Raw genomic sequence first — 21,198 nt, forward strand, 5'->3', positions numbered from 1 at the left:
CCCCGCGCCCGAACTCTCTCTTCCACACTGCATACAACTTGATTTGGGGGCGGGGGGGGGGCGGAAGCCTCTGAATTCCATAGAGGTTGCCACGGTGACCCGAGCTATTCTTACGCTATCGCGAAGGGGAGGAGACACGAGGAGAGCGAGTCGCGATGACGTCAGCGGACCGCGCCGGGTTGCCGCGGCACGGTGCGTGAGTGAGACCCGGCTAGTGGCGCGAGCTTCGGAAATACGCGGGGCCCGCGTGCGCGAGACCGAGATCGCAGGAAGAGAACGCCTCCCCCCTCCCAAGAGTGAGTGGATGAGTGCTTGAGGGGAGCGCGCGTGTCCTACTCTCCTCCTCCGGCCACGGGAAGGGAAGTAGCCGAGGCCTCTTGCTCTGACCAGGGCGGCGGCGGCGGCGACTGCCAGAGTCCGTCGGGCCGTACGTAGAGCGGGCGAGGCTCCCTGGGCACCCGCTGTCGGCTGTGAGCCGCCCCTTTATATAAAGATGCCTATAAGTTATATGCTTACAGCTCTTGGTGTGTTATAGGGTCGAGTTCAGAGTAGGGTGTCCCGGAATCCAGTCCCTTCAGCCGTGGAGCCCCCTCACCCCCCCCCGTCACTCTTTCTGAGCCTCACCTACGTCACGGGGTAGTTGTGAGGAGGGGTACCTCACTCTGAGCCCTTAGGGGAGGTGTGATCCTCTCTCTCTCAGTCCTGTCCACCCACACCAAAATAAAAACCACCACCTTTGCTTCTCCAGCACATTTCTCATGTACCCACCTATCTCAAGCCCTCTTCAGAGCCACATGAAGCTTCCCTCCAGCTATGATCAGACAGATCTTAAAAGGACCAATCCCACATTGGCCTTCACTCGCAGCCCTCTTTCCTCTCATCCTAGTTCTTTTTGTCTGCACTCTTAACCCTGTTCCCAGCTGCTGCCCTGGAAAGGGAAGGAAGGAGGGAGGGAGGGTTGCAGCACTCTTTTAGCTCTTTGCTCTTTTCAGGACTTGCATCTTCCCAGACTGAAAAAACAGAGGGCTAGATCCTGGCCACAGCTACTAAATGAGGAATCCTTCTCTGGAGGCAAACTAAAGCCTGTAAAGTTTATACAGAGAACATATGTTCTGTCACTGAGTATCCCATTGTTTTAGGGAGCAGTTTAAAATTCTGCGACAACAATTTTCGATTGTCCCTATGGAGGTTCAGGGCACATGTGAGTCCAGCCCATCACTCTTGTGGTGGTAGCCAGGCAACTGTTCAGTATATTTTGCCAGCATGCCCAACAGTAGTTCTGCTCCTCAGTATATCTCTTATTGACATTGTTGGCTTTATGCACATGTTTTCAGCAAAGTTGACTGCTGTAGAGGAGGTAGACCATTGCAGTTTCTTCCAATTTAGCTCCATATACTTGTTCTTCCAATTTATCCCGCATGTACCTGCTTCTCGAGTTTCTGCCTCCATGCCACTGAGTACATTATTTTGGAAGCTGTTCTACTCTAACACTTTACGTCAGAATGAGAAACTTACAGGCTTGATACGTCGGTAGTATCCAGAAACTACATGTCAGTTTCTTGACAGCCAGAGCCACATCCAGGACACATAAGATTACCCTTCTTTCATCCAGTCTATCCAGGCCATTTAGGAGGAGGGATGATCACTTGCTTTGTGATGCTTCCAGGGCTGCCCACTAGGGAGCACACATGAATTTCTGCAGTTTTAAATCAAGCCACCTCGTTTCTACTTTTCTGTTGCAGCAGAACTAGAAATTTATGAATGTGTTGCATGTAGACTTCAGTCTTCTCTAGACTGACTTGTGTAAAATCCTCTTTTTCTGATGTGCAGAGAAGAGACACTTTCCTTTTGCAGAAGATTGTTCCGATTCCTTTTTGTCAATGTGATCTTGTGCCAGGAAAGGGCAAGATGTATTGGTTGAAATGTAAGGCCACTTTAACTTCTATTTTTAACTCAATAGCTGATTTAAAACACACTTGCACCCTACACAAATTCTTCTATTCAAGAAGTGGAACTTGGGTGATTTTAAAATCCATTTGTACATTTTACTTTTCTCATTAAAAAAAATCATATGATGTCTCATCCTGTTCTATTCTTAATTACCCTGACTCTGAGTCCACTTCTGGGCCTTCATCCAATTCTGCTTCCTACCCCATAACCTTACATTTATTTATTTATTTATTTATTTATTACATTTATAAACCACCCCATCAAAAGGCTCTGGGCAGTGTACAACAACTATTTCATAGTCTTTGGCCTGAATCCAGACTAGTGATGCACCAGCACAAGGATGCAGAGCAAGGATGTTGTGCAAAGAAAGGAATGTCTGTTCCAGACTGGTCTTTGTACTAGTAGAAGATATGGACAGATTGTACAACAGGTTGCATGTTGTGTTGTACAACGTTGCACAACGTTGTAGTGGAACTTTGTATATGTCCCAGAGAAGATCTTCCACTAGTGGTTGCACAACGTCATAGAGCGCCACAACTTTATGCTGCACTGCAAACTTCTTAAGCATGTACAACTTCTCTTGTTGCACTGCAGCAAGGTTGCACAACTTAGGCCTTTCTGCAGATGAACTACAACTCCCATCATCCCTGACTATTGGCCACTGTGGCTGGGGATGATGGGAGTGCAGCCCTGAACTAGGGTAATACTAGTCAGCTAATATATTTGTTCTTCAGCCGTTTCTGCTAATTACACTCAACTCACTACCTGTTGCTAGGCCCATACGAGATTTCCTCTGTCAAATAAACCTTTCCTCTTCCAAAGAAGCTGTACTATTTGTTAACATTCTGTGACGAGCCTTTTATGCACAGCCGTTAGAATCTTTTGGTCATCTCAGCAACTATGGAGAACTTGTATGCATGGCTCTCCATGGAAAGCTGGAGAAAGAGAGATCTGTGTGAGGCAGGTACAGTTTGCTGCTTGAGTGTTTGCCTGGGTGAATTGCAAGTTGCACTGCTGCTGGTCTCTTTGTCCAAGGCTGGCATTATCCACTGGTTCATGATGGCATATATGTGAGCGGGACTGATAATATATGGCATCTATGTGAATGGACCTGGATGGTGAGAATAATAATAAATTATGTTGCGGTGGAGGGATAGTCAGTTGCCTTTTCAGTGTGCAGAGTTGTTACAGATTTTTGTAGGACTTGATATAAATGATGCTTTAAAATGAAACTATTCCACTGTGGATTATGTAGGCTTTTTAATTGGTATTTGCTATAATAGTTTTATATTCATGATATGTCTGTTCCTTTAGTTATAAGCCTACAAATAAAAAAGATTAATTTATTAAGCTTTTTATTAACAAGCCAGTACATGGCTTGAAAAATGATTATGGGACAAATGCAAGGACAACAGGCAACTTGCAAACATGAAAGAGAAATAATGTACAGAAATATGAATAGAAGTACTGTTATTATTTAGCTGCTAGATAATATAATAATCTAATATGTATAATGCTCAATTCATCAAACATTAATCCTTTGTTCAATTACTCTTGGCTGGCCATATTAGAATTATACTACAATTCAGGTCGAGTATTCATTTTTATATAAATAGGTAGTTACAAACTGTTTCTGGAGTAGTGCTTATTTCAGTAGAAATCTTCTACCATTAAGCCATATGTGCAACACTAAAAGTATTTATTAATGAGAAATTTGCATACTTTTATCATTTTTAGAGACTGGGAGATTTTATTATAAGTCCAATTATACTTCAAGAGAGCTCTATTTGAGTATAAAGCCTCCATGACACTATAAGTGCAATCCAGATTTTTTAAAAAAACACTGGAAGCTTAGCATTTTTCAAATAATCTTTTTTTGTTTTAATGTTAATATAAACAAAAGTAATGTAAATAAGTGGCTAGATTTTAAAAAATCTAATAAGTTTGTATAAGATGCTTATTATTTTTATAATTATTGAGTTTAACATACCAGATGGGATATAAATATTTATCCTTCTATGCTGGGAATTTAGTCTTTCATTTCAGTGGAATTTCACCCCCCACACACCCCGCATAGTTCAAAAGCTGCTTCCTCTAAATATGCTATTTTCCCTTCATCCGCCAACTTCAGAAATTTTTTTCTTACTTGAGTACTGTAATGTTATTGTGTTTTGTTATCTTTTAAGTTTATGTTGAGGTACCCCTATGATGACAGTAATTTGTTTTGTTTTTATTCCAGTGTTATAGTTTTGTTATTGTGTAATAAGAAGGGCTTAGCATTTGAACTGAGCAACTCCTTATTAAATTATTTCATGCCTCATAATCCTGGAGACTTCTTTCCTGCATACAATTACATGCAAATCACGGTAAACATGATTAGGCAAGTGTAAGTCCATGCAGGGTTACAGAATAATCACATAATTGAGAACTCTGAAGGCACTCTGTTATGTGCCTGGAGCTCCTGTCTAATGTGGGCTCCCATTATTATATTTTAATATATCAGAGGCAGTTGTTTACATGTGATAAACTGGAGATGCTTACATTGTATTCTTCCCAATACTGCTGTTAATGAGGAGCCAGTATTTAAATATGCGAGACGTGTGCTAAATGGAGTTCTTGTTTGCACAAGAGGCCTGATTGAGGCGTATATGTGCTTGATACCACTCTGTGACTGAGTTACGCTGGTACTTTGGATTTTCAAATATATTGCAGGAGCTCACCATGTTCAATATAGGCAGTGGCACAGAGTTTCCATAATACACATTCAAAATAAACTGGGGATCCTGTTATAACTATTAATAATCTAGCAATTACAGGTGAAACTTGGAAAATTAGAATATCGTGCAAAAGTCCATTAATTTCAGTAATGCAAATTAAAAGGTGAAACTGATATATGAGACAGATGCATTACATGCAAAGCGAGATAAGTCAAGCCTTAATTTGTTATAATTGTGATGATCATGGTGCACAGCTCATGAAAACCCCAAATCCACAATCTCAGAAAATTAGAATATTACATGGAACCAAGAAGACAAGGATTGAAGAATAGAACAATATCGGACCTCTGAAAAGTATAAGTGTGCATATGTATTCAGTACTTGGTTTGGGCCCCTTTTGTAGCAATTACTGCCTCAATGCGGCGTGGCATGGATGCTATCAGCCTGTGGCACTGATGAGGTATTATGGAAGACCAGGATGCTTCATTAGCTGCCTTCAGCAATTCTGCATTGTTTGGTCTCATGTCTCTCATCTTTCTCTTGGCAATGCCCCATAGATTCTCTATGGGGTCAGGTCAGGCGAGTTTGCTGGCCAATCAAGCACAGTACACTGTATACTTTTCAGAGGTCCGATAATGTTCTATTCTTCAATCCTTGTTTTCTTGGTTCCATGTAATATTCTAATTTTCTGAGATTGTGGATTTGGGGTTTTCATGAGCTGTACACCATGATCATCACAATTATAACAAATTAAGGCTTGACTTATCTCGCTTTGCATGTAATGCGTCTGTCTCATATATCAGTTTCACGTTTTAATTTGCATTACTGAAATTAATGGACTTTTGCACGATATTCTAATTTTCCGAGTTTCACCTGTACATTTACACGTTATTCCATTAATGATCTTGTGTGTTGAGCTGGTGGTAATTTGTTTAAAAACTAGCCAAATATACATGCATGCATGCTTACCAAAGCAGGGTGCTCCTAGTATATTTTTGTAGTGCTTTTATTGCAGACAAAGTGATTGTTAACTATGTTTCAGGATACAGAGTTGTACTAAATGGTTGTAACCAAATTGTATATCTTATTCTGATCTCAAGTCTGAAGACCTAAGAGAAGGTTTTCTCCTCTGCTTCAGCCCAGTTAGGATAGCGTCAGTTATATGTATGCCATTATGTATTTCTGACCTATAAGGTGTGGCCAGAACCTCAGGGGTATACTCGTGAGTCAGATGGGCTGTAACCCAAAATTTGGCTTTAAAAAAGCCCCGGTGCACACATGCAACCTGAGATTTTGATCTGCTTTGTAACTGTAAGATATTCCCCTTTGGGGATGGAGCTGCTCTGGGAAGAGCATCTAGGTTCCAAGTTCCCTCCCTGGCGTCTCCAAGATAGGGCTGAGAGAGATTCCTGCCTGCAACCTTGGAGAAGCCGTTGCCGGTCTGTGTAGACAATTCTGAGCTAGATGGACCTATGGTCTGACTCAGTATATGGAAGCTTCCTATGTCCCTAACTCCTCAGGGAAGCTTTTGTGGACTATGCATTTTGAGAACAAAAAGTTTTTATTTGTAGAAAGAGTGCAAGTTATTACTTAAGCTTGAAAGTAACATAATGTAATATTTGGTAGCCTTTAACTATATTGGAATACTGACCAGTGATTTCTAGTAACCTTTATTATGGAGGGGGGGAACCCTCTGTGTGTGTATTGGGGGAGGGCAGGGGCTGTTACTTGTATTGAAATGCAATAAATTTTCTGTTTTGCTCTGTATGAACAGAGTAAGTGAAAGTCTTTGAGCTGCTTCACATGTAATGCTAAACCATGGCTTACATAACAAATAAGAAGAGCCTTGCTGGATCAGGCCCAAGGCCTATCTAATCCAGATCCTATTTCCTGCAGTGACCCACCAGTTGCCTCTGGGAGGCCCACAAGCAGGAGATGAAGGCATGTCCTCTCTCTTGCTGCTGCTGTTAGTTGTCCTACCTCTGAACCTGGAAGTAGCTTGTAGCCATCAAGACTAGTAGCCATTGATTGATGGCCAAGCTGATGACCATCACTACATACCATGGCAGAGAATTCAGTTGATTAATTAGACTTGATGCTATGAGAACAAAGTGTGTGCCCATGTGTGCTCCCCTCTCCCCACATACAACTCTAATTTAAAAATTTACATTCTCTTTAGCACAGACCATAGTTTGCTGTTACATCTGAACAGGCAAACTTCAGTTTGTGCTTGTCCTCCAAACAAAGATTTTAAAGCACAGTTTGAAGTTGGTTCACAATCTTGGTTTGGAGTAATGGCAAACTTTGAGTTGTGCTAAATAAATATTTGAAGTGAAGCACATGAGGAAGGGAGGAGAGAGAGTGTTTGATCAGAGTCTTTGCCAACGTTCATAACAACTCATTCATATGACTCTCATGTATATTGCCTTTCATTTAGGTTTCCCTAGTCCAGGGTTTTTCAATGTTTACAACGTGCCTCCATCTAGTATATGAGCAGAAAAGAAACACAGCTAGTGGTGTTTGTTTTCACTCCAGGCACAGCAGAATGTAGGTAAACAGAAAAGCAGGAGAAGCCACTTTGTGCATAGTGTTCCTCAAGGAAAGGACCCCAGGGAAGCAGAAATTTCCTGGAAAAAAGTGAAGTTTTGTTTTATGGCCTCTCCACCTAAGGTGGTAACTTAGTCTTAGAAGGTCTTCAGTTACTGTGGTTTCCTACAAAGGAAAGATGGGACAGGAGGTCCTTACTCTGCCTTTTGGTTCAGTATTTAGATGGAATGCTTGGAAAGCTTGTGCCTCCCCTAGCTTGAGAGACTTAATTGTATGCATTCAGAATGCTACTCTGAAGCTGAGTTGTGATGATACTTTGAACTGGAAGCCTGGCTCTTCTCCAGTTTGGATCATAACCTCTCCCTCGTGTCCCAGGTTGAGGTGATGGCCAGAGGTGCTTTTTATCAGCTTTGGCTGATACGCCAGCTGCGTTGATTTCTTCAGATAAATGACCTCAGAACAGTGGTACGTATGCTCGTAACCTCAAGACAGACTGCAATGTGCTCTATGTGGGGCTACTTTTGTATGTAGTCCGGAAACTGCAGTTGGTACAGAATGGGGCAGCCAGGTTGGTCTCTGGGTCATCTCGGAGGGTCCATATTACTCCTGTGTTGAAAGAGCTTCGCTGGCAATCAATAAGTTTCTGGGCAAAATACAAGGTGCTGGTTATCCTCTCTAATAAAAGGCTTGGTGTCCGTCCGTGGACAACCAAGCGTGTGTCCGTGCCTCCCTCAGCTGTTCTACGCATGCGCGGAGCGCGTGCACAGAACGGCCGAGTCAGAAACGGACAAAGGGAACAGGCGGCCATGTTTGTGACTCTGCCCGGCGAGCTTCCCTTCCATTGCCCAGAGAGGTCGCTGCTTTCTGGCCTGGCAGAACAAGGAAGCGGAGGGAACAAGGAAGCGGAGGGCCAGGCAAGCTCCGCATGTTACAACGTGCATGCTTGGCGGAGGCGCCGATTAGGAAGGGCTGGGGATTAACCAGCGGGAGCGGGGGTGGCGGTGACGGGTGGCAGTGCTCGGCCCAGCTCGGCTGAGAATTGGCTGCAGCACCCTGGGGGTTGTGCGGGTCGTGGGAGCCTGCTGCGGAGATGGCCAACATCGCGGTGCAGAGGATCAAGCGAGAGTTCAAGGAGGTGCTGAAGAATACCTTGCCGTTGCCCCTTCCTCTCTGTCAGAGAGACAGAGGAAAAGATGGAGAGAAAGTTCCTTCTCTCCTCGAAAACTGGCTTGAGGGAGGGAGAGAGCGTGGGCGGGAGTGGGGGATCGGGTTGCAGAATGAGAAGGTGCGCCAGCCCGAGGAGGAGGAGGAGGAGGAAGAGCAGACACAGAGAACGAAAAGGTCAGCAACCATCTCTCCTCTCTGGAGAGTGGGCGACACAAGGGAGCAAGCAAGCGGCTACGAGAGCCACTGGAAGTCAGAGGCGGCGCCGGCTCCAGGACCGCCGCGAAGACTGTAGAGGCAGCACTTCAAAACGGCATTTTACAAAACGTTGAACGGAGCTGCAAAGCGGCTGCGAGAGCCGCTGGGAGTCAGAGGCGGCAAAGAGTGTAGAGGCAGCACTTCAAAAAAGGAACAAGGGAGAGGGAAGAGGGGGGGAAATGGTGCAGGAAAACAAAAACAAAGAGAAAAAGAGGAAGAGTCAGAGAGAGAAAGAAGCAGACAGACAGATTTTTTAAAAAAGTAAAAGAGATGAAAAAGACTTAAAGGGGGAAAAAAGGCTAGTGCCCGTTATTATAACGGGCTTAAACATACTAGTAACCTATAAAGCCCTAAACAGCTTAGGCCCTGGGTATTTAAGATAATGTCTTCTTTGCCATGATCCCCCACCACCTTTTGAGATCACCTGGAGAGGTTCATCTAGGAACATAGGAACACAGGAAGCTGTCATATACTGAGTCAGACCATTGGTCTATCTAGCTCAGTATTGTCTTCACAGATTGGCAGCAGCTTCTCCAAGGTTGCAGGCAGGAATCTCTCTCAGCCCTATCTTGGAGAAGCCAGGGAGGGAACTTGGAACCTTCTGCTCTTCCCAGAGTGCTCCATCCCCTGAGGGGAATATCTTACAGTGCTCACATGTGGTCTTCCATTCATATGCAACCAGGGCAGACCCTGCTTAGCTAGGAGGACAAGTCATGCTTGCTATCCCAGGACCAGCTCTCCTTTCTACAGTTGCAACTGGCTCTTCTAGTGGCTACTCAGGGATGGGCCTTCTCCATTGCTGCCCTGGCTTTGGAATGTGCTCCCTGTTGAAATAAGAGCCTCCCCATCTCTGACAACCTTTAGAAAGGCAGTTTTTAACATCTGTTCACCTAGGCTTTTAATCAGATTTACAGTTTTTAATAGTTTTTAACAGTTCTAACGTTGTGCTAAATTGTAAATTGTTTTAATATGTTAATTGTTTTGATTTGTACTGTTTTTATTGTAAGCTGCCCAGAGACATGAGCTTTGAGTGGTTGACAAATGTGTTTGTTTCTTTAATTAATTAATTTTGGGAGAAGCTGAAGCGAAGAGTGCATGGTTTGCCTAGTGAGTTTATGGCAGAGGTGAGATTCAGGCTGGAGACTTTCTGATTTGTTGCTCAGTCTTCTAACCACCACGCTACCCCAGCTCTTGTAGGAGAGCTCTTGTAGGATCTGAACCTTTATAACAATCCAGATTATCATTTGTAAACAATTTCAGTTGATCATTACAGAAGCTGAATGTTTTAATCCCCCCACCCCTGCTGCAGTAGGGAGGTGTGAGAAAGCGTGCAAGACATTTCCTGGCAGTTCGCTTGGCAGATTTATTGATTTATAAAAACTCTTATGTCACACTAATACCTCCCAAAGGAGCTCAAAGCAGCTAGCAACAGTCATACATAAAATCACAGCATTAAATAACAGTAACAACAAATATACCCAGAGCAGCAGGCCAAACAACTAAAAGAGAGGTTTAAAAACAGACTCAGAGTTGATTGAAAAGGCCCAAGTAAATAAGATGGTCTTCTGTTTCTGTTTAAATACAAACAGTAATGACGCCAAATGTACTTTCCGAGAGAAGCCGTTCCACAGCCTGGGGGCAAGTCTTACTCCTGCATAATGCCTTGGTCTGCATTTGTATCGGAAACTACATGTGAACATTGTAAAGATATTCTACTAGGTGGATAGGACCATATGTCATGATCCATGGTTTGGTCTTGGAAATTGGTGTGTAAAATATAGATGTTAAAATAAAGAATAAGTTTGTGACCATTGTTTTTTAAACCTATTTTTCTCCTTACGCTGCCACCACCAACTTTTCATTTTAGCTGGGTTTCAAACACAGCCTTTGGTTTTGTGTCTGAGGGTAGCATGGGGAGAAGTACTCACTTGAAACAGTTTAAAATTGTAAACCAAAATTAAACTTTATTCTTGTACAATAACTTCATTGATTTCTTATTCACTACAATGTAGGTAGTGTAATGCATAATGGTTTCTGAGACAAAGTGACAACCTTAGAACTGGCAAGTCTGTACACAACTTCTTATATTTTGAACATTTATTCAAACTCGGGTACTTCTGTAATATTGTGTCAGTACACCAACAAAGGCTTTACTTTCAAGTTACTGAGGTGACTACAGAAAACCTTGCTATCCGAGGGCAGGGGGTTCCGTTCCTCTCTAAAACTGTGGATATGGAATCCATGAATATTAATCCATTGGGACAATGGGGATTGGGGGGTTAGGTTCCCAGGGGTGGCGGCGGTACCTTTTAGAACTGCCACTGTGCAGTGGGGATGACTGCAGAGGCAGCCGCAGCAGCGGTTACTGCCTGTCCCTTCCAAATGACCACACAGGCTGGTCTGCAGCCTATTTGGGGCCTCTCTGCACACATGCGTGCGCTCAAAATGGGGCAGAGACTGGCCCATGTGCTCATTTGGGAATGAGGTGGGGAGGGAGAAGGAGTCCCCTCTGCTGCCTCTGCCATCTCCGGGATGATGGAGGCAGCAGCAGGGACTCTTCCCTCCCAAATGACCACGTGGGCCAGTCTGCACCCCATTTCAGGCCTCTCTGCTGAACCTCTGGAACTCATGTATCCGTGGATTGGGGATGGCGGCGAAACCTTTTAGAACTGCCGCTGTGCTGCAGGACTGGCTGCAGAGTTGGCCACAGAAGCAGGGATGGCGACAGAGGCAGCAGCGGGTAGGGATGTGCATGGAACCGGCTTAAAGTTTGTTTGTTTATTTTTACAAAATCAAGATTGTGAACACATACACACACACACGGACTGGACTGAACTGGGGGGTTCGAGGGGGTGCTGGACCAAACCAGGCTAGCCAGTTCGATGCACATCCCTACCCGCTGCTGCCTCTATCGCCATCCCAGCCTCTGTGGCTGCCTCTGCATCCATTCTAAAAGGTTTCGCCGCCATCCCCAATCTGCAGATACATGAGTTCCAGAGGTTCTTCCTCCCCTTCTAATGCTGAGGCTGGGTGCCTATTCCCCCGACCATGGGCATGTGGAACTACGAGAGTTGAACCTGCATATAACGTTTGCCTGTATTTAGAAATAATAAGTTTCTTTAGATTTTCAGCACCTTATCCTGTGCAAACAACCATATATTCCCAGCATTTACATTTGATAGTCAAGCTTGCTTTACAGATGTTATGCCTGGTGTGCAAAACCTACTAGGGATGTGCATGAACCTGTTTGGAGGCCATTTTACGGGCCTCCGAACAGCTTTGAACAGTGGCCGGTTTGAACGTTTGGCTGTGTGTGGTAGGACTTTAAGAGTGGGGGAGGGGGCACTTAACCCTCCCCCAGCTCCCCCACCCCCCGCTGGCACTAGAGTCCTGTAAAATCTTTCGGGGTGGCAGTGTACCTCCCTGCCGCCCTTTCCCCTCTTTGGCCGGAAGTACTAGGCGCATGTGCACATATGCGTGCACTCGCGCATGTCAGACGGGCTTGCACGATTGCAGCATGTGCACACACGTACTACCCGGTACTTCTGGCTGAAGAGGGGAAGGGAGGTACATTGCCTCCCCGAAAGATTTTACAGGACTCCAGCATCGGTGGGGGGAAAGCAGGGGGAGGGGTAAGTGCACCCTCCCCTGCCCTTAAAGTCCTACCCCACACCCCTTCGAGCCAGTGGTTCTGTGCACATCCCTAAAACCTACCCACCAACCTCCCATTTCCACCCTCAGTCCTTTCCTAGAGACCCTAACCAGATATCTTATCTCTAGTCCTAACCACCCTTATCTGAACTTGTCAGTTAACTCCAACTGAATTTGATAGCTACCTGTCCACTCCATTCCAAAGCCCCTCCCTTAGGAATTTTCTCCAGAGGAGGTTCCTAAGTTTAAATTCTTTTTGACTGACAGTGTTTACTAGCCAATCACTGCACCATAGCTCAGTAGAAGAGCGCATGCAGAAGATTCCAGGTTCACTCCCTGGCATCTCCAGGAAGGGTTGGGAAAGACTCGCAACCCAATCTGGGGATGCCACAGAGTGAACCTGGAATCTTCTGCATGTGCTCTTCCACTGAGCTATGGTGCCTGTAGCCTTGGAGAAGCTGCTGCCAGTCAATGCAGACAATACTAAACTCGGGCATAACTACTATTAGGCAAGGGGAGGCGGCTGCCTGGGGGCCCCCATGCCTCGAGGCCCCCCCCAGAGGCAAGTCACATGACTATATATTGTGAAGTGTGTGTGTGTATCACCGAGGGGCCCATTTTAAAATTTTGTCTCTGGGCCCACTCCAGCCTTGTTACGCCCCTGACTAAACTAGATGGACCAATGATCTAACTTGGTATAAGGTAGTTTCCTATGTAACCACCAACCTCATCTCTGAGGGTGTAGCAACATGGAGAGTGGCTTCACCACATGAGGTAATGGGTTAGGCAGATTCATACATGTTCGCCTGTTATGTACCTTGTGAGCTTGACAGGGGCCAGTTTTGTTTACGACCTAACTATATTTTAATTCTACTAACCCTTCCTTAAATTTGCAAAAGTTGTATTTTGTCAATCACACTAATAAAACACTGAACTTCTGTTACTTCTATTTTGTTTTTAATCAGAGAGCAGGGTCATTATAATTCACACTTTAAAAGGGGGAGACTTTTGAGAACACATTTATGTTCTGAGAAAAATAGCTAATTAGGATTCTCTGTTCAGCAGAATTGCTTTTTTGTGCGCTGAAACAAATGCATAATGCATGCAAATATGCCTGGAAATTTTTGTCTTCTGTGTGTTTAATGCTAGACTTTCTGCAGTTCAGGTTTTTGTTTAAACATGCATATAATTCTGTAAATAGATTAAGGGTAGAGAAATTGTCTGTGTAAAAGGAATTAGTTTCCTTTAAATCTATATAAATTGGAACAGGGGAAACGTCTGGTATTATGATTATGTAAATGTTTTCCTTACATTGTCTTTGTTGTGTTTGCCATTGAGATAGCTGCTTTTAGTTCACATTGGCTTTGTGCTTTAGAAAATGACGATTAGAAAGAAATAATTTTGCAGGAGGTATCATTTTTGTAAGGTTCTTGGTATAAAGGAAAACTTGTTGGATTAGATTGCAGTCTTATTCTGTCCCTAAAAGGTATCAAATCTATATCAGTATTTATTTCATTTCCTAAATAAAAAATATCCTGTTTTTCTCAAACAGAACCAAAGCTACTGTTATTAAAACCATCCGTAAAAAGAGGAAGAAGCAACATTATTAAAAGACCAAATAGTAGCTAGGGACATATTTTATCAGCAGCATGAAATTCATATATCGAAAACTTTCCTAAAAAGGCATGTTTTCACCCGACACTTAAGGTTGTTTTAATATAGGGCAGGGGTGGGCAATCTTGGCCCTCCACTGCTTCCATAATCCCCAGCCACAGTTATAGTGGCTGGGGATGATGGGAGTTGTAGTTCAACAACTGCTGGAGGGCCATGTTTGCTCACCCCTGATGTAGGGGCTTGCATGACCTACATAGAAAGAGAGGTCCAAAAGAATTGGCACCGCCGCTAACAGTCTTTGCTTTTAGTGCAGAGGTGCACAACTTCAGCCCTCCAGCTCTTGTGGGATTACAACTCCCATCATCCCTAGCTACAGTGGCCAATAGTCAGGCATGATGGGTGCTTTAGTCCAACAGCAACTGAAGAGCCAAAGTTGTGCATCCTCTGTTGTAATGGATGCTACCAAAGCTTAGGTGGCCCAGGCACCCAAAGCAGATGAATACAGAGTTGCAGGGGAGAAGGCAACATTTCAAGAACCCCAATCCCAAGCCTTTCAGAGCTTAAAGGACAATACCAGCACCTTGAATTCTCCCTGGAAACAAGCAGGTTATAGATCTATTTGTCATCTTTTGTTCTCAGTGGTGTGGTTCAGATGTAATTCCAAACAATAGTTTGGTATTAGATGCATGACCATAATCCATGGAATCATAGATGAAGGAGGGAAGTGGAGCACCCAAGCAGAAAAGGGAAGCCGAGTATAAGGAGGGAGTGAATGTGCCTGAGGCTTGATTTGTAATGCTGAACTGTGGCTTGGCATTGCATTTGAAAGCAAGCCTATATCTTGTTTCTATATTTGTCAGAGGCAATAATTTGTGAATAGTGACCAGACCTTAATAAGATTTTTACTCCTGTACGTTTAAAGGTCTTGAATCTTCTTATTCTCTTAAATTCAACAAATGAGTAAGTTGCCAGATAACAGGTGCCTTGTATGATAGCTAAATGGTGTATCTCTTTTTATCCTAATGCTTTTCTTTTGGAATATCTTTTGCAGATTTTCATGGATCTCAATAGTGCCAGTAGCATTGTTCTTCAGGTCTTGACCCAAGCCACCAGTCAAGATACTGCTGTGCTGAAACCAGCTGAGGAACAACTGAAACAGTGGGAGACACAACCAGGTTTCTATTCAGCATTGTTGGTAAGCTACACCAGTGAAGTACTCTTGTTAAGGTTTCTCAAGTATATTTTGTTAGTTTTCATTGTTCTCTTTTTTTCTTTCCATCTGAGTTCTTCCTGAAATGAAAAGCAAAAGAACTTATTGCCTGACTGTGTGTATATGAGTTTCAACGAGATGAGCATCCAGCTTTGCTGGTGCTGCAAATATGATTAGTGTAGCAATTAATTCCTTTTCATTGATCTAGCAGATCTTTGTATTGCCAAAATATAGCATGGTAACAAATTCACATAATATATAGATATGATGCTAGTGAGTGTATACTTTTCTTCTTTTGCAGTCATTTGTTTTCTTAGGCCTAGAAATGTAACTGTCTTGATGGCTTGCATTTTATTTTGATTACAAATAGATTTGAAAGGGTGTTAACTGTTTTGATTAAATGCCTCATCCTTTAATAATTGAGCATCCTCCCCTGAAAAAAGAACCCTATCTAAAAGAATAAATAAGCTAAGTTTTGATAGACTTCCAGTTCTAGTGTCTCAGGATCTTTGGGGATTGGGGATGTGACTTGCCTCACATAGAAGGGAGACCAGGCTCTTAACTGCAAATGACTTTTACATATGTTGGATTTTTAAAAAAAATACGGGTTTAGGATATCTGCACTAAACTACTTGGTATTCTCTCTTGGAGCTGCTGTGAATAATTACTAGCAAAATGCCTGCAACAAGTAAAATGGGTGGGGAAGTGAGTGAAGGGAGAGAAGGGTTCTAGCATTTTGTGAGGTTTGAGTCTGTGGCCATGATGAGAAGGGTTAGGTGGATGCTTAACCTCTTGCCTTCTTCTTTCCACTCTTTTCCTTACCTTCATGGGCTAGTTGACATCTATTCACAGGCATTTATAGGCCTTGAGATTGAAGGACATATTCTTTCTATATGTCTGAAAGACATATTCTTTCTCTCTGTATGGTGTTTAAGCATCATTCATTCATTAGTATCAAAACAGTTAATATCAAGTCCGAAAACAGTATGTTTTTACCTATGTCCATTCAAACTCAGACTATGCCTACTTTATCAAAGAGGCCAAGCAGGATTCAAACCATGGCACAGAGTGTTGGAATTTTGGAGTTTTGCCTTCACAGACTTGAACCCAACTTGGTGCTTTTTCAGATTTGCATAAATAGCATATACACAGCCCTGCCTGACCATTTATCAGATAGATAGCCCTGCCTGACCATCAAGTTGGTGTCGACTCTTAGCGACCACATAGATTCTCTCCAGTCTAGTTACTTCTACTAAAGTAGTTTGCAGCAAAGAAATGGAATTTATTTAATTCCAATTAACAAAGCTGCCATAGAGCCTAAGAACTTGAAATGTTTTTCTAGCCCTTCTAATTAAGAGCAGCCTGAAGGGCTATTTATGCGAATTTATCTAACTGAATGAGAATTAGATATGGGCCACATTTTTCAAGATTGAAAAGGGGTTTGGGCAGATGTTTTGTTGATGTGCCTAGCCTAATGGCGTGGAATATCGATATAGCATTGAATTATATAAAAGACAAGATTTAGAATTATATGCACTAGATACATGTGACGCACCAGATACGTGTGACGCATATAAGAACGATAATCTGATAAATGTTGTTGTTTTTCATTCTGTTAAGTTTCATTAGAATGAGTGACCATGATCTCACCTGATTTGGTTACTAAGTATTGTGAGGGAGAATATGAATAAAAGGAGGATAAAGGGGAGTATAGAAGAAGCAGCAGCAATCAGTGGAAATCATATAATATAGAATGTAACCTTTCATAGGGAGACATATCTTTGGCTTTGCAATTATTGAAAAAATGGTGGTATTGCAAACCTTAGGTGAAGTAGCACATGGAAGGAGTTACCATCAACAGCATGTTGCTCCATCCAAGGTCTAGATAACATTCATTATTTTTCTTTTGAGAGATAGCCCTCAGATAGGAGTTCTCAAACTTAAGTCCCTAGAGGTGGTTGGATTACGAATCCCATCTTTCCCAGTCATAATGATCAAAGGCCATTGCAGCTGTAGATAAAGAGAGTTGTAGTCCAACATAATCTGGGGACCCAAGTTTGAGAACCCCTGCCCTAGGGCATTAGATATGCTGGACTAATTTCAGAGCAGACTTCCATGCACTGGTGTTCTACTGCACTTCATTTAACAAAGCTTACTTATTACATTATGTAATGCCTATGCTCCCAACTTTAGATTTGCAGGCCACCAATATGCTGGTTTTAATATAAGACTCCTTTGATAAGTCTGCCCTCTGTCTTTTTGTCTTATTTTTGCTGCATTTGGTAGCCTAGATTACTTGTACAAGAATCTTCCCATGTTTCGAGTCTTCCCATGAATCCCTGTTGCACATGGATTAACTGACTTCCTCTCTTTTGTTGTCTTGCATTCCCTTGTCCTCCTAAGTCAACCAGTGCTTCATTGTACATACATACAGAAAAAGATCCATGGTCCTCTTCACAATATCTTGTTAGTTTGTGTGGTCACACCTTATAGTTTGAGAGCCAATGCTGCAGAATTCTGATACGACTCAGCTTGTAAGGCCATCAAAGCAAACCATTTTGCCATACAAGCTTGTAAGAATCTGAGCTGTAATGAATATACAGCTAGAATTAGCAAGTTCAGCTCCTAGACAACTTTAACTGCCAGCAATGTTGTTTATAAAATTTTGGTAAGGGTGAAGGTGACTGGAACACAGGCAAAGTTAGATAAGGTTCCTAAGCAGATGCTGTTGTTCTTTAAGAACAGCCTGGCTGGATCAGGCCCAAGGCCTATCTACCCCAGCTCTATTTTCACACAGTGGCCCACCAGGTGCCTCTGAGAAGCCCACAGGCAAGAGTTGAGGACATGCCCTCTGTTGCTCCCCTGCAACTGGTACTTTGAGGCATCTTGCCTCTGAGCCTGGAGGTGGCCTTTAGCCACCAGACTAGTAGCCATTGATAGACAATGTCCTCCATGAATTTGTCTAAACTCCTTTTAAAGCCCCCTTTAAAGACTTTGCTAAATCACAGGCTATACAGCAGCTTTGCACAACGTCTAAGTTCCTCCTGGTGGTTGTGGCTGTTGTCAGTTTAGCTGATAACTCCCGCTGCTTCATTGACACATTGCCCTGGATCATCTTGTAATGCTTGTCATGATATTATGGTGGTACAGCAGGTGTTTTGTCTCATTGTCATGCTCATTTGAAGTGTAGTCAGAAGGCAAATATTACTTTGCCTTCACTTTTGGATCAATAAATCCAAATTACCTGAAATTAAAATGATGGATTTCAAGTATTGAGATAGGCAAGAGTTTCAAAAAATAATCCTGAGTTTGTGATTTTAGTATTAGGTTAGTGTCATGTCTGACAAGGATCATGGGTGAAGATGGCGATAAACCAGCCATTTGGTGGGAGGGGCTGTCTCTTCCCCTCTCCACTCACACACTCTGTTCTCTCTAATTTTTTTCATCTGTGTGTGTAATGAGTTTTGTTTTGGGCGGCAGTATCAAGACAGTGTGTGCGCATGTGCATTCAGGGTGGGGCCTTCCTGATTCAATCTGAGCAGGATCTAAAATTAACTGAGCGGACATCAACAAATTTGTGAGCATGCGCACATCTTGGAGGGAACATTGCTCACACATACACATACGCTTCTGGTCATCTGAAGACTCAGCTCTGCTCAGGAGTGTTGAATGAGGATGGGGCAGGCATGTGTCAATTGCCCTGCTTTGGAAATATCCATTACAGATATAGATTGTGAACTGTAGTCCTTTTCTCTCTACTCCCCCTAGTTTGCCTCAGCTGCAGCAGTTTGTACAGACAGTTGTGAAGTATGCTTCCGTGATGTGCATGGGGCATGAGGCACAGAGGCAGTGAGCCCTCTCTTACCCTTGCTTGCATTGTGCCAATAGTCACAGGTATGGCAGGTGGAGGGAGAATGTCCCCCCCCCAACCCTCCACCATTTCCTCCCAGCCTGTGTCAGGGTCCTGGGTGCTTTCCTCCCCCAGCTAGTGAGAAGCATAAACCTGCATATTTAAAACATAAAAATTAAAAACCAGCCCTGTTGGGTGTCAAGTAATAAGAGCAGATTGGGTTTCTCTTTCTTTCTTTCTTTCTTTCTTTCTTTCTTTCTTTCTTTCTTTCTTTCTTTCTTTCTTTTAATTAGGCAAGAGAAAATGGCAACCTTTGTATTATATCCTGTATTGTTTCTTAAAGCTTTATTCGATTATTTTACATCTTTTCATTATTATACAGATTCTTGGTTCTTTGTGCCATTTTCAAGTTCTCAGATGAAATGTAAAAGTAATATATCTAGTGCTGTGTTGAACTCTATACTTTTCTTACAGAATATCTTCACAAATCATACCTTGGATGTGAATGTGAGGTGGTTAGCTGTGCTTTACTTCAAAAATGGAATTGACCGCTATTGGAGACGTGTGGCACCCCAGTAAGGAAGAATTTATTCTCTCTGTTTTACAGACTTTCATATATGGGCAAAATATTTTTCCTGGCTTGCAGGAGGAAAAACAGGTTGCATCCGAAGTTTACCTTCCTCCAGTGGAAGATATCTTCCTTCATGGAAGCTCCTTCCATATGATGAATGAAACCTTTGCATACAGCCCACCATGTCTTCTTAAAGGAAAGCTGAAATAAATTTTGATTTTTCCTAGTGAGGAGATGGAAAGTCTTTAAATAGCATTTGCATGAGTAAGTTATTAGACTGTACATTTGAGGCACGTCTACATGGACATAGCTTGGTCGGGGTGGGGAAACCCTGCTGCTGTTGTAATGGGTAGCAACCATGTTGTGTAAAACACCATGTTGTTTTCTGCATCACATGGATCCCTTTCTTGCCAATGTGCCACAACCTGGGGCTGCAAGTTGGGTGTGATGGTAGTAGAACAACAGTGTCAGTTAAATAATTAGCCATGCCCCGTAAGGAACTTGAACTTCTGGCTCACTTGCTCTCAACCACTTCATGGGGGAGTGATGTTTATTGCCAGTTTCTGCTATGAGCAGTGACAGACAGCCTAAGAGGTGAACCGACAGGGGGAGCAGCAACTTCGGTTAAGACATCTTTCCGTCATTGTCTTTCCTATGCATGTCTGTCAATTCAAGGCTGTGGAAAGTAACTGCACTAGCCAAACAACTGGCCACAATTGTTGAAGATCTATTTCAGGAACAATTATACTTCATTAACTTTTCCTGTGTACTTTTTTATGCATCTTTCCCGCCCAATAGATTCAAGCTGGTGAGTTTTATAGGACAAAATGATTCTACAGCATATAATACAAGTAGATGTGTCTGTCTTTGGGTATCTTTTTTTAATAACTTAACCTATAAAATGTCTGTGTGGTCAGTAAATAGGGGACGGTGATGAAAAGAACACACAATTCGTTTTGTGATGCTAATTTGTATGACTGTTCTGTTAGACTTCTATTGGATCTGGATAGTGATTCCACGGCACTCATAAAAATGGGTTCTGCGCCTGCGCAGACCAGCTTCGGGTAGCCATCGCTAACTCCTCGCGATGCCTTTAACTGCCCCTGCGTGAGCATGTAGTGCCTCATATTGGCGGTTAGGCGTCTCTCTATTCAGTTTCTTTCTGACTGCCAAAGCGTTAAGGCACTTTGGAAAGCTTTCTGCTCCTCAGCTTTTTCGGATTGACTTTTTAGGAAAACTGACTCATTGGACTGACTGATAATTTCTCTGGATCACCCTTAAAATCAAAGCATAGAACAGAGTAAAAAAAATAAATAATAAAAATAAAAAATAATAAAGAAAAAGGAAAGAACCTGCTGCGACTACGGAACGGTAAACGACGACGGCTTGCTTGCCGTTTCCTCCCCTTACCCTTCAGGAACCCTCTGCCCCATGAGCAAACAGCCTGTACCTATTGCCTCCTCAGTTGGAGGAGAGGGCTCCAAGGGTGGCAAGAGTGGCACTCGTGAAAAGACCACCTTTAAGAGGTGCCAGGGCTGCCACGGTAAACTACTGTCAATGGACGGGCATAGTTTCTGTCTCCTCTGCCTGGGAGAAGGGCATACTGCCACAACTTGTGACATCTATGCGGGTTTCTCTAAACAAACCCTTAAGAATCGATTGGCAT

At 43.1% G+C, this 21,198-nt stretch overlaps 1 protein-coding gene across 1 annotated transcript in view; it reads left to right on the forward strand.

Annotated features, from left to right (window-relative positions):
- The first annotated feature begins 2,708 nt into the window (after positions 1-2,708).
- IPO11 (importin 11) overlaps positions 2,709-21,198 on the forward strand; it is a 153,777-nt gene continuing 135,287 nt past the window's right edge. Inside the window, exons 1-3 of the mRNA XM_053300790.1 lie at positions 2,709-3,068; positions 14,953-15,096; positions 19,436-19,536. Coding sequence (XP_053156765.1) covers positions 3,066-3,068; positions 14,953-15,096; positions 19,436-19,536 — 248 coding nt within the window. The 5' untranslated portion in view covers positions 2,709-3,065. The remainder of the gene's footprint in view (positions 3,069-14,952; positions 15,097-19,435; positions 19,537-21,198) is intronic.

This window comes from Hemicordylus capensis, chromosome 2 (genome assembly GCF_027244095.1).
Source record: "Hemicordylus capensis ecotype Gifberg chromosome 2, rHemCap1.1.pri, whole genome shotgun sequence".
Taxonomy (NCBI): domain Eukaryota; kingdom Metazoa; phylum Chordata; class Lepidosauria; order Squamata; family Cordylidae; genus Hemicordylus; species Hemicordylus capensis.